General features: G+C 54.7%; 1 protein-coding gene across 1 annotated transcript; it reads left to right on the top strand.

Annotated features, from left to right (window-relative positions):
- The first annotated feature begins 3,780 nt into the window (after window positions 1-3,780).
- Hcrtr1 (hypocretin receptor 1) lies at window positions 3,781-13,153 on the top strand. The gene is made up of 10 exons (XM_036179133.1): window positions 3,781-3,829; window positions 4,001-4,158; window positions 5,041-5,149; window positions 5,339-5,654; window positions 5,797-5,975; window positions 7,245-7,488; window positions 7,772-7,887; window positions 9,387-9,613; window positions 10,796-10,917; window positions 12,379-13,153. Exons 4-10 carry the CDS (start codon window positions 5,456-5,458, stop codon window positions 12,534-12,536), a joined length of 1,245 nt encoding a protein of 414 aa, XP_036035026.1. The 5' UTR covers window positions 3,781-3,829; window positions 4,001-4,158; window positions 5,041-5,149; window positions 5,339-5,455; the 3' UTR covers window positions 12,537-13,153.
- Window positions 13,154-13,883: the final 730 nt, after the last annotated feature.

The following is a 13,883-nucleotide window of genomic DNA, read 5'->3' as shown; positions in this document are numbered from 1 at the left end:
TGCCTACGAAATCGTCTTGGCTGTGGGACTCATTGTCTGGTTCCAGGGGCGGTTGTGATGTGGGTTTTGTTTTTGTTTTTGAAGCGTTGGGTGTAGAACCCCAGGGCCTTGTGCACTAAGCAAGTATCCCACCACTGAACTGCATCCTCAGACTCCATCTCTCAGGCTTCACCACCTTAGTTCTCAACCCCCCTTTTGTTCAGGGTTAGGGACAGAACCCAAGGCCTTGCACATGCTCACAGCTGCTCAACCACTGAATTCTGTGTCAGATCAGCCCCCTTTGAGCTATTACCTAACCTATTACAGAGGTCTAGGGATGCATAAGTGACTCTTGAGGAGCATATAACAGGAAGTACTGAGCTGGCAGCTAAGCCAGGCCTTTCTGGTTTTCTGCTTGAACTCACATTGTGGGTCCTAAACTCATTGCACAGAGTTTGTCCCCACACAATAACCCCACGGATTTGACTCCACCCAACCATCTCTATGTTAAGGGGCTCCTCAGCCTGAGCTGCAGGGTCTCCTCAGGGTTTGCTGAGTGAGCAGCTGGGTGAGCAGCCCCTTCTGCTGCCCCACGTCTGTGTGGAAGATGCTTTCTAAGTCTCAGAGGGCCCTGATTCCAGACCCAGGGCCCCTCCTTTCTCCATGCACACTGATCCTTCTAAGCCTCCAGGCCTGAATAGGGAGCTCTTCCTCCAAAGGATGAGGTTTCACTCCAGAGCATTGACTACTTGGCTGGCTTTTCCCAGAAGTCGTTGCCACTGAACCCAGGGACCCAAAGCCTCACAGCTATCTCAGTGACTTCCCTAGTCCCAGTCCTTGAAGCCTCCTTCCTGGAGTACAATAGAGTCCTGCACTCAAATCTACCCTTTGCTTCCTGATTTAGGGCCTTCTAAACAGCGTTTCTGTCCCCTGGCCACAGTCGCCCACCCACAGCCAGGCCCTCAGCATCCACACATTGCAAAGCCAATTACTGTTCACTTGCTCTAGTCCTAGCCAGACAGAGGTTACTGTAAGTCACATCGGAATTGGGAAGGAGGGAGGGAAGGAGGGAGGGAGGGTGAGCCAGCACCTGAGGACAGTGCCTGGGCTGACACTTGAAGATGGATGTGACAGGGACCTGTGGCTTGGAGGCTCAGGATTAGATCAACAAGGTTGGGGCTGGCTGGTTCCAGGAAAAAGGTCATGTGGACACGGTTTGACAGGCAGCTCAAGCACAGCCAAGGTTTCAGGCTGGCCTTCCCCGAGCAGAGGAGGCACCAGGGCTGATGGCCCAGGCCAGAGACGGAAAGCCTGAAGTCCTTGGTCTCTCTTGGGGGTTGGTGTTTTGCCAGGAGCTCCCAGAGGCCAATGCCATTGTGTCTAAGAACTAAAAACAACTGCAGCTGGAGGTGGTGTGTGTGTGTGTGTGTGTGTGTGTGTGTGTGTGTGTGTGTGTGTGTGTTCCATGCCTGGCTCCGATGTCTTTTAAGCAGGTATTCAAGGTTTCTCCCTCTCCTGCTTAGGAGGAAGTCTAGGTTCAATGATAAGCCACTTGTAGCTGAATTGGGGTACCCAACTCAGGAGCAGACGGTCTTGGGGCCCATAGTCTCCTGCTGCTCAGGGACCTATAGGTGAAGAACAGAGATCTGTCACCTTGAGGAGTCCCTCCTGACTCTTGTCTGGGGAAGCAGCCATCTCTGGGGTACAGAGAAATAAAGGGGGAGAAGTGGGCAACTGGAGATTCCTGGGGATGGGACTGGAACTGGCACTAAAACACTGGATAGTCTCAGTGGTTTAAGGGAACAACAATCAGGTTTCCTCCACACACAAGGGCAAATGCACTCCCAGTGTCCACTGACTTGGGAGGATGGAAGCTCTTTGCTCACTGCAAACCACAGTGTCTAGGGGCCCTGGAATCCACAGCTCTGAGCTAAAGAGTCAGCGTAGAGCCTGAGCTGCCCACTGCCCACGCAGGGATCTGTACCTTCCGCATCCCTGGCTGCACCTTGCCTAAAGCAGCTGTTAGTTGAGTGTCCTTGCATGATCAGCCTCCCATCCCCCCCATGCTGCAGCCTCCTCTGGGACCCCTATGTGGTAAATGATTGCAGCTCCAGATTGGGGGGTGGGGTGGGCAGAATGTGGAAGGGTGAGTCATCACCATGGGAGCAGACTGCTGAGTTCCACATTCACACACTTGCAAAGCTGTAGACACAAAGGAATGCCCACTCTCACATTCCCAAACTCGCAGGGAAACAAGCTGAGGGGCCAGTGCTGGTCAAAACTACAGATAACACGCTGAGACCCCACAGACACAGACAACAGCCTCCCCAGTCCTTAGACCCCCAAAACACAGGGACAAATCAAGATCCATACAGACCCAGTCATCACCCAAGTCATCACCCAAGAGCCTACTCTCATGAACAGAGAGACACAAATACACAGGACAACAAACTGAATTCCCTAAAGACATTCTAATAACCCTTCTGTGAGAATCCTAAAGATCAGCTGCTGCTGGTGGCACAGCCAGTTGATGGTGGTGCACTCCTTTAATCCCAGCACTTGGGAAGCAGAGACAGGTGGATCTCTGTGAGTTCAAGGCCAGCCTGGTCTACAGAGTGAGTTCCAGGACAGCCAGGGCAACACAGAGAAAACCTGTCTTGGAAAAAACAAAAAACACAAAACAGAATCCTAGAGTTCTATGATCCATCATCTTGCACACAAATGCCACAGCTACCCAAGGACAAAGTTCTGCCTCAGGTCCAGACACTTCCATTCTTCAGGAGTAGAGGTCACCAGACCCATAAGGGTGCTTCCCCGGTCCTCTGCTCCCAGATTCCCTTTCTGCATCTCTAACGCCTTGCAAGAGAGTTCTGGCTGCAAAGGGAACATGTGGTTACACTCCCAGGAGGAGGGGTGTGAGGGAAAGACTTACAGGTCCTGTCCTGTAAGGAGGTGGGCAAGGTGACTATCTGAAAGCCCAGAAGGTCCCCCCTCCACCTGCCCTAGGATTCCCAGGTGACCTAACCTGCAATCATTTGCACCTGCTGCTCTCTAGCTTAAAGACCGCTCTTCTCATACTCTCCCTTAACCTCTAGGCCACTTCATCATTCTTCAAGTTTCTGAGCAGGTATTTTTGCTCTTGGAAGCCCCGGGTGAGCTCTTCTGTACTGTTGTGATCTCTCAGCCCCATGGGACCTCTCCCAGCCCTGTAGGCACCATAGGGAAATGCCTTACTCCGGATGGCTAGATCCTCTGCATGGCTGGGAGCCTTGGGGGTTGGGAGCGCTGGTAGATCTGAGTGGAACACAAGTTTGAAACCCAGCTCTGCCTCTGACCTTGGGCAAAGCCCTGAACCGTGTACATCCAAGGTCTTATCTGTAAAATGGGAACAATAACAACTACCTCACCAGGCTGACGTGAGGATTAAATGAGATCGCAGCCTGTGGAAATGGCGGCCTTATTATAGGTTCCTTGCTTGTCACAGAGCTTGAGAAATATTTATTGAATTAATGAATGCCTCCAGCTTCCCCTCTTCTGCCTCCACTTCACGTCCTTGCTTTAGGAAGGGGAAGTAGGTGCGAACAAGGATTTGGGGCAGAGAGACCCAGGAGAGATCCGGGCTTTCTGACGTCTCTGGACACTAGCTGCTCCAGCGTGTCCAGAGCTTGTCTGGAGGCGGGACCCGCATCCTTTCACCTCTGTGACAACCACTTGTGCTACCATCCTCACCGGTCAGGTGAGGCAGCGAGCAGAGGTGGGGTCGGTCCACCCCTGCACTGTGTCCCCCGACGCCGCCCCCACCACACACACACGCACACACTAGGTGCGTGCTGAACGCAGGATGGAGGGTGTAAGTGTCGAAAGGATGCGCACGGAATGAATGAGCCAGTGGACGCGTGAATGGAGGTGGATGGAAGCTTGAAGTACAAAGCGGGGCTCGAGTTGGGCGACCTGGAGCGCAGACGGGCTGGGGCTCCCTCCCTTCCCTGCCCAGCCTCCCGCCCCGCTCCCCTCCCCACAGCGCGCAGCCCTCCCGAGCCCTCCCGAGCTACCACTGGCGCGGAGCCGGGGCCACGCAGCCACCGAGCGGACAGCTCAGCCTCGGGAGGGGCTGCCCCGCCGCGTCTCCAGACCTGGCCTTCCCCAGCACCAAGGCAAAGTCCCGCGAGCAAGGTCCAGGTACCAGCAACCGATGATGCTCGGGGCCGGGAGCCAACAGGTGCAGGGTATGGGGGGGCCATCAGGACTGGCATAGGGGTTCCAGAGGAGCAGTGGCAGGTGACGGGGCGAGGGAGCCTGGAGTCTCTGGGGGTGACCTGAGTGCTGGAAGGCTGCGTCACCACCTACTCCTCTCACCTCCGGGCGTCTCCCTTGTAACCCTTTAGCGCTCTTGCTGGCCCTGCTGGGAATCCTCCCAGACCCCCTAAGGAGCAGGGAGGTCCATCTGGGAAATCAGTAGGCCAGCGTCTCTGCCCCCTCCCCTAGGGCTCTCCGGGGACCGTCCACCCTCCTACACCAGTCTAGGGTCGTCCCTACCCAGCTAGAGGAAGGAGGGGTCTGAGGGAGGGAGGAGGGAGCGGCCTGAGCGAGGCCGGATTTATGAATGGAGAGCGGCCTGCGCGCCGGCTCAGCGACCCCTGGCGGGCGTCGGGGAGCATCGCGGCCCCGGTGACTCCAGGAGACTTGGCGAGGGGGTCCGGAGAATTCCGTTTCTAGGCCGGGGACTATTTCCTTTCTCTCAGGGAGGTGGTCAGTCCCTTCCCACACTCTTCTTCTCGGGTGTGTGTTTGTGTGTGTGTGTGCGCGCGCGCGTGTGTACGCGCACTGAGGAGGCTCTGGCAAGTCTAGTGGGCGGAACCTGGATCTTCAGTATCTCCCTGAACCCTTTCCCCAAACCCTAATTAAGGCTTAAGAACTGATTCAAGAGAGAATAATTGCAATTGGGAATGGATTCCTTTCCTAAATCTGTGATGGCTGGAGGACGCAGGCAGACCTGGATTGGCTTTGTGACCTTGAGCAAGGGTCCCAACCTTTCAGCTTCCCATCTCTTCATCCGCGCAGCAGGGCTCATTAATAATGATACCGGACACTGACTGGGAGGCCGGCTTCTGGGTGAGGTAGTCCCTAAGCTTTTGAGCTCAATACTCCTCATCGTGGCCCTGAGAGGTAGGTGTCTTTATTACTCCGTTGGATGGGGAAACTGAGGCTGAATGAGGGAGGTGCCTTTCTCCACCATTCCCAGCTCACGACTAAGAATAGAGAGGAAAGGTAGGCAAAGTCCCTAATGTCCACGCCTTCCCTTCCTTCCCCCGCCCCCCATTTTCCCTGTCTCCTCCCCTCCTAATCTCTCCTTCAGAAGTTTGGGCTGGGCCCCCAAAGATCTGGGTGTAAGATCAGAGCCCCCTGAGGGCTTGTGGGAGCTCCTCCTCCTTCACAGAGCCCAGGATGCTCCTCAGCTGAAGCGGCTCCAGAGCTCATGGAACCCTCGGCCACTCCCGGGACCCAGCCTGGAGTCCCCACTGGCAGCGGGGAGCCCTTTCACCTTCCTCCAGACTATGAAGATGAGTTCCTCCGCTACCTGTGGCGGGATTATCTCTACCCGAAGCAGTACGAATGGGTTCTCATCGTAGCCTACGTGGCTGTGTTCCTCATAGCCTTGGTGGGCAATACCCTGGGTAGGTGTCTGTCTTCGGAGGATTAGAGAGAGCCTTCATACCCCTTCCTATTGGTGAGGTGGGGGATGGGGGCTCAGTATCCCAGCAGAGCCTGAATGGGCATGGCTGCTGCTGATTTACCTCGCCCCGCTGCTCTCTACAGTCTGCCTGGCTGTGTGGAGGAACCACCACATGAGGACAGTCACCAACTACTTCATTGTCAACCTGTCCCTGGCAGATGTGCTGGTGACTGCCATCTGCCTGCCTGCCAGCCTGTTAGTGGACATCACTGAATCGTGGCTCTTCGGCCATGCCTTGTGCAAGGTCATCCCCTACTTACAGGTTAGCTCCCCCATACCCCTCAGGGGCCTCTAACACACCTGTCTAACACCTTGATGGGTATCAGTGACCCTAAGTATCACCTTTCAGGTAAGTCACAGTGGCTTAGGACTCTGGCAGGTTCACCCAGACCACCAGACTGGGCACTCAGGAACACAGACACAGTCTCAAATACTCACATAGGGAAGAGGTTCAAGCGTGGTGACAGGTGCAAGCGTGGCCATGTGTGTACACACAGTTACCTCCACGTGCATGGGCACATATAGAGGGGAGCTGGGAGCCCAGCTCATGGTGACATTCCCAAATGCTCATGGGGGCTGGTCCTTGAACCCAGTGGGGCCCAACTGAGAGAGTCGAACTGTCTCTCCTCTCCTCTCTAGTCTCCTTCCCCAATACTGGACACCAGGATGCCAGTGGAATCAGCAGACTGGAGGGAGGGCTGGCCAGAAATGGGAAGCTGAAAGGTTGGGACCCTTGCTCAAGGTCACAAAGCCAATCCAGGTCTGCCTGCGTCCTCCAGCCATCACAGATTTAGGAAAGGAATCCATTCCCAATTGCAATTATTCTCTCTTGAATCAGTTCTTAAGCCTTAATTAGGGTTTGGGGAAAGGGTTCAGGGAGATACTGAAGATCCAGGTTCCACCCACTAGACTTGCCAGAGCCTCCTCAGTGTGCGTACACACACACATACCAGCCCTCAGTAGCCCCCAGTCCTCTACCTGCACCCTGAGAAACTGAGACACCCTGGAGGCAATGCCTGCCTATGCTACCTGCCCACTTGTCTATGTCTCTCAGAACAAGGGCTTTCCCAACAGCATAGGGAAGGGACGACCTCCAGGGTGACAGGGATGCTGCCTGGATTTCTCATTGTTTTGAGGCTTTCTGTTCAACCGACCCAGTCTGTTGAGCTTAAGTGTGAGGGTATCACATGTCTCATTTTCTCTTCTGTAACACAGTACCCACCTCATGGGGTTGTAAGGACAGGGAGAGGAGTACCTGCCATGCAGAGTGCCATTGTTCACAGTAGAGTAGTGCCGTGTGTGCGTCAGGTCTCCAACTGGACATTCTCCATACATGATTTCATTTATTCTTACCAGAATTCTGCCAGATAGATGCTATATTCCCATTCTGCAGATAAGGCTCAGAGAGGGTGAGTGACTTGCCCGAATTCACACAGTCCAAAGTTGTTGGAGTCAGAATTTGCTGCCCTGGTAGCTCTGGGCTGTGAAGTGCCCCCCTCCACACCTCTGACATTGTGTCCCCATGGGGCAGGCCGTGTCTGTGTCAGTGGTGGTGCTGACCCTCAGCTTCATCGCCCTGGACCGCTGGTATGCCATCTGCCACCCGCTGTTGTTCAAGAGCACAGCCCGCCGGGCCCGTGGCTCCATTCTGGGCATCTGGGCTGTGTCGCTGGCTGTCATGGTGCCCCAGGCTGCTGTCATGGAGTGCAGCAGTGTGCTGCCCGAGCTAGCCAATCGCACCCGGCTCTTCTCTGTCTGTGATGAACACTGGGCAGGTAATGGCGGGCACCTCAGGGATGCGTACCCCTAGGACAGGGGACTCTCAGGGTGGGTATTCCCAGGGTAGGCATCTCCTCTAGTGTGGGCATCTGCTAGGGGTCCCTCCAGGATGATACTACTAGACTGGGCAATTCTAGGCTCTCTCCCTGCCATGATGCCTATGTGAAATTCAGTTGCCCCCAGGTCTCGCTATGGTCCTTGTTGGGACAGGGTGGCATTGCTGAAGCAGACTGGGGCTCCTGGGATAAACCTGACCCTTACATCTCATGACCCCTACAGATGAGCTCTACCCCAAAATCTACCACAGCTGCTTCTTCATTGTTACCTACCTGGCCCCGCTGGGCCTTATGGCCATGGCCTACTTCCAGATCTTCCAGAAGCTCTGGGGCCGCCAGGTGAGGCTAACCCTGGTGTCACTGTCCGGGGTACAAAGGGTGAAGCTGTTGTTCTAAGATGGACCCTGACATTAGAACATGTTATCCATACTGTGACTACAGAGGCCAGGTCCAGGGACGTGGGGAGCCAAAGGCTCCAAAGTGACCTCATTTGCAGCCTCATTTAATTAATTAACTGTTGATAGTGGGGATCTGGGGCCTTGCCTATGCTAGACAAGTGTTCTACCACTGAAGAGTATCTCTAGACCTTTTCTCCCTGACCCCTGACCCTCCTTTTTTAAATGTGGAGGCAGGGTCTTGCTACGTTGACCTGACAAGGCTGAACTTGCAATTCTCCTGTCTCAGCCTCCTGAGCAGCTATTATTACAGAGTCAGCTTTAACCACTATATTCCGCTGTGTCCCCTGCCCCAAATATGTGAGAAAACACCCCAAGAAGCAAGCAATGTCCCCCAAAGCTAGTGAGTAGAAAGAAAGCGGGAGTTGGAACCCAAATCTGAGGCTTCAATGCTCGGCTTAGCAGCAGAATGTTAACCACTGCAGCTCCGAATCACTTGCCCAGCTGGGCTTCACAGCCAGTGTCTGACAGCTAAGGAAGGGCACTCTTGCCAACGTCAGAGTGTGAGAGCTGACTGACAGCCAAGGCCAGAGAGGCCAGCTGGTTCCAGGCATGACTTTCCCCTCATTACACGGACCCACAGTGGGTGTCCTGGGGTGGTGTTCATGGGAGTATAGGTGCTAAGAGCTGCTGGCACTGGTGGCAGCAGGTCCTGGGTCAGTATCTGGGCAGCGACAGGACGTGGGCCACAAGGCTGACTGGTCTCGATGACACCAACATTCTGGGATGTCTCGTACATTCTACACAGCACTAACCCACGCCTAGACCATGCAGGGCAATGGGTTGAGTTAAACCCAGGACCTGCCTTGCAGGAACGTTGTTAGAGCCTTTCCTGACTGGTCTATAAGGAAACAAAGGTTTGGAGAAGTCACACAGCTCGTGGATGCGTGAACTCTAAACTCTAGTTTCTTGAATTCTGGCTCCATGCCTCTTGGTCGTGGGGTGATTGCAATGTTCAGGGGTGGGAGGGGCTTTCAGGATGTGCTGGCTCCAGGAGTCCAGAACTGCTCAGGCTTCTGGGCATCCACCTAGGTGGAGAGCTATGGCCTGACTCCCAGGCCTCCCCACAGTGTGACATGGACATCTCTTCAGGACTCAGCTGCACCCATCCCTAAGATGGAGCTGTGGATCTAGGGAGGATGGGAGAGCAGTTAGGGACGTGTCCAGACCCCACAGTGGGGCAGTTTCCTTGTATGTGCCTACCTTGCCCACCAGGCCCAGAGTGTCCCCAGCCAAAGGGAATGACTGTCTCTCAAGGAATAACATCCCTTGCTGTCATGTGTGTGGTGTGTGTGTCTGTGTGTCTGTCTATTTGTCTGTCTGTCTCTGTGTGTGTCTGTCTGTCTGTGTGTGTGTCTGTGTCTGTCTGTCTGTGTGAGACAGATCCCTGGTACCACATCAGCCTTGGTGCGGAACTGGAAGCGGTCCTCAGAGCGACTAGAGGCTCAGCGCCAGGGCCTGTGCACAGAGCCGCAGCCCCGTGCCCGAGCCTTCCTGGCCGAGGTGAAGCAGATTCGAGCTCGGAGGAAGACAGCCAAGATGCTAATGGTGGTTCTGCTGGTTTTTGCACTCTGTTATCTGCCCATCAGTGTCCTCAATGTCCTTAAGAGGTGAGGGCTCAAGGGGAGCCTGTGGGGAGGGGAGGGGCTTTGGGGTCTGAGGAAGAGTACCATTTTTTTTTTTGCCAGAGCTAAGGACCGAAACCCAGGGCCTTACGCTTGCTAGGCAAGTGCTCTACCACTGAGCTAAATCCCCAACCCCCGGAAGAGTACCATTCACTCCACTCTCTCCACCCTGGGTCAGGGGTTGCTCTGCTGTTCCCATCTCCTCTAGTGTTGCATGGGGATATCAGGCCTGCCTCCAAGGGCAATTAGGAAAACCCTGCTCCCCCACGCACTTGGCTCTCAAGTTCTGTGGTGACTGGCTACAAATGACAGACAAAATCCCTGTCTTCATAGAGCCTGCACTCCAGCAAGAGAGAAGGGAAAATCAGAGTGCATCAGGCAGTGAGTGAGGACTTTAAAGAAAAATGAAATACCAGAAGAGGACAGAGAGGGATGGAGGGTGGCAGTGTGTGTGTGTGTGTGTGTGTGTGTGTGTGTGTGTGTGTGTGTGATAGATACATTGTTGTTGTTATTTAAGGCTCCTCTGTGAAGCTGGGAGGTGTGCTCTGTAATCTCAGCACTCAGCAGGCCAAGGCAAGAGGATCCTGAGTTCAAAGCCAGCCTAGGTTTCACAGTGAGAACTTCTCTCAAAACAGCCTCTGAGACTGGGACCCCGGAGAAGAGACTTAGCAGGAGCAAGCAACATGGGATGGGAGGACAGCAGTTTAGGCAGAAGGACACAAGGACATAGTAGATGAGGGGTCATGGGTCGTCAGTAGAAGGTCATGGAGCAGTGGACAGCAGCCAGTCTGGGTTTGGTCGTGTCCTGATCATGTGTGTGGTCTTGGCCATGTACTTCTCTCTAAGCCTGTTTCTTTAGCTGGAAAAAAAAAAAAAAGGATGCTGTCCATGACGTCTTGTTTCTGTTGGGATGGCTGAGAAGGTAAATGGGGGTGGCTCCAAGTGATCAGAAAGCTGGAGACTGAGCAGATCACACTGGTCCCTGACCCAAGGCCCATCCTGGTCAAAATCCATGCTTAGGAAAATTATGGTCAAGATCTCAAACCAAGTGACCCAAATGGACAGTAGTGAGCCATTGGGACCCTTACACTTTCCAGCTAGCGTTCTGTGGGCACCCTTCCCCTGCTCATCTGCCCTACTTCTCACCATCTTTCCCACTGGCACTAGAGTGTTCGGCATGTTCCGCCAAGCCAGTGACCGGGAAGCCGTCTATGCCTGCTTTACCTTCTCTCACTGGCTGGTGTATGCCAACAGTGCCGCCAACCCCATCATCTACAACTTCCTCAGTGGTAAGTGGACCGTGCATGCAGTGACTCAGGGTGGCCATGGATGCACCTGCTCTCTAGCTCTCTCTGGGAACCCTCCACTCATAGGGGAGACTCAAATATCCTGCCCTTACCAGGAGTCCTGATCTGAGCTATGACCAGTAAATAGTACCCAGAATGGAGTCTGACCAGTGCCTATGAGGAAGGACAGGGCCCGGACCTCCATCCCCCAAGACTTCCGACTAGTTCCTCTCTGGCTGGTGCAGACAGAGCAATCTGTGTTTCTAGAGGGAGCCAGGCCTGAGAAGAGGACCCTGGAGGCCCTGCCTGAGGTAGATTGTGTAATCTAGCTGAGGGACAGTCAGCAGCAGAGAGGCAGCCAGACAGAGGGTAGGGTGGCCAGAATCTTGGCTACTCCTGGATCCATGAGCCTCAAAGCAAATCTTCACCCTGTCTTCCAGGAGTCTAGGCCCCTGGACCCTATCCACACCATGCTGTCTATACTCTCACCCATGTCCTCTACCTCCCAGTCTCTTTCAAAAGTAGTTAAGATGTTTGAGAAGGGGTCAGAGGTCCCTAGTTTAACCCTCACTGTGACTCAAGAGTTACTCAACCAAGGCTGCCTAGCTGCTTCCCAGCTCAGAGGACAGGACAGGAGAGTGGAACCTATAGAGGAAAGAACATGCAGCCAGCCCGATGCACACAACTTGCCTGGCCAGTGTTTGCCAAGTGTTTCTCTGTGTGCTCTGCCCTGAGCTGGATACTAGAGAATGACAGGCTGGAGACATGACTGGGGAGGGTTTGGTTTCCAAAAATCCTCACCCCCCTGCACCCCACCATCCCATGTATACACATGAGCTGAACACAGTGCCCTCCTCTCCCACTCTGCCCTCCCTTTAAGAGATGGGCTTGGGGTTAGATCCCCAGGTTCAATTTCCAGCTGGCTGGCCTGGGGCAAACCATATATATACACTTCTGCACCTCTTATCTGTGATGTGAGACACAGCCTTGCAGGGTGTGGGGGATGCTCTGGGGGATGAAGTTTGAGGTACTGGCACAGCCTCTGGGGCAGTGTGACTGACTATCACCTGAACAGGATGTTGCTCTCCTTTCAATACCATTGGACATCACTGGGAGAGGCTAGCCACAGTGTGAACCCTGAGCTCCCTCCTCACACACGGCACAGAGAACAGAGGTGACCTGAGGCCCCTGAGCCAGACACCACGTCTTGAAGCCAGGCTCCCAGCCAGAGTGCAGTCAAGGAATCAAGACAATTGCATTTTGCTCCAGGAACCCGCTGGGGCCTTCTCATCCTCTCTGGCTGGCAGGGCTGAGGTGGCCTTGGGCTCTCCATGCCAGCCCTACCCCTCCCTCTCTGCCCCACCACACAGCTTTGACTGGAGCTGTGCGGGGTGTTCCTTGAGCTCAAACCCCTTCCTGCTACATTGGTCCCCTTATGGCTGTGTCTTTTGTCTCCCAACTAAGGCAAATTTCGGGAGCAGTTTAAGGATGCCTTCTCCTGCTGCCTGCCTGGTCTGGGTCCCCGCTCCTCTGCCAGACACAAGTCCTTGCAGAGCCGGTGTTCTGTGTCCAGAGTCTCTGAGCATGTCGTGCTGACCAGCGTCACCACAGTGCTGTCCTAAGTGGGGCCTGGCCCAGGCTGTGGGAGGCACAGCCTGATCCTTTGCTTGGGATCCGCCCTGGCACTCATGAAGACTGCCGCTGTTGAGTGAGGGGCTGTGACTCCAGTCCTGGCTTGCCGCCTGAGTGACTCAGCCAGGGTCATTCCCCCTTTGAGGCTGTGTCCCCTAGGAGGGTTGATGGGAGGCTTAAGCACCCTAAGAAAGCAGCAAACGCTGTAAACCATCTAGTCCTGGGGACACTTACTGCCATTCCTGCCTGCTGTGGCTAGACCCTGCAGTGCCACCCAACCCTTTCAGAGCTTGGCTTCCTCCCAAAGACCTGTCTCCTACTCAATTATAGGCCTTCCCTGGCTGGACTCTGCTCCAAAGGTCCCCACAGGCATAGTCGCTTGGCCTGGAGGCCACCCGAAGCCCTGGCTGCTCTGATGTCCTTATGAACTAATTCGGGTCCAGCCCTTCTCAGTGGACTCTGAAGCACAGCCCACCCTCTCCAGGTGTGGAGCGCACGCGCCACAGGCCGGATCTCGTTGGCATCTCAGAGTACTTAAACACTCTCCATGTGGCCGTTCAGCATGGAGGCCAGCAGCCCGAAGCAACTGTAATTAAAAGCCTGGCACAGAATGTTCCCTTTCCTTGTCATTACACAAAATTTGTGCTGCTCAGGTTAGTGGAGGAAGGTGGGCGGCTGGGGGGTGGCAAGAGGCGAAGGCTCTGGAATGTTCTTATCTGCGCAATCCCACGCCCGCCCCAGATGAACTGACTGCAGGCCACACTGCCCAGGCAGTGCCCAGCCTCTGGTGCCCAGGACGCGGATCTCTGACATACTTTCTGTTCCCTGCCCGAGGGCCTCTGGACTGGAAGGAGGCAGGTGGGCAGACAGTGGGGTTGATAGATTTGCTGTTCCTAACCTTCTTAGAAATCAGGGCTTCGCTTGTTTTCTATGAACTCGCAGAATACAAAGAGAAAGCCACAGATTTGGCTAGCCATGATCCGGCTGCAACCGAGCTGATGACGAGATTGCCGTAAAGGCCCCAACACCTGTGGCTGGAGCAGAATGAAAGCACCCGCTGGAGTTCCACTCCACTGTGAGGAGCAGGGGACACCGGGCTGAGGCCACTGAGGGTGAGCACACCAGCAGGTGTTTACAGATCCACAGGCTTCCTTGACTTCTCTGGTCAGGAAGTGGGGCCCAGCCAGGGAGAGCCTAGAAATCACGGCTCCTTGTAGGCATCTCATTTTGTCCAGGTGTTAAACAGATCGTCTGCTCTACCGACTCATTAGTTCAGCGGCCATAGCTGGCCAGCAAAGCGGGCAGTCCTAAGTACTCTGTGCTCCCATTGCCTCTGG

Source organism: Onychomys torridus, chromosome 2, assembly GCF_903995425.1.
Source record: "Onychomys torridus chromosome 2, mOncTor1.1, whole genome shotgun sequence".
Lineage (NCBI taxonomy): Eukaryota > Metazoa > Chordata > Mammalia > Rodentia > Cricetidae > Onychomys > Onychomys torridus.
Note: the sequence above shows the minus strand (reverse complement) of the source record. Positions and strands in the feature narration are given on the sequence as shown.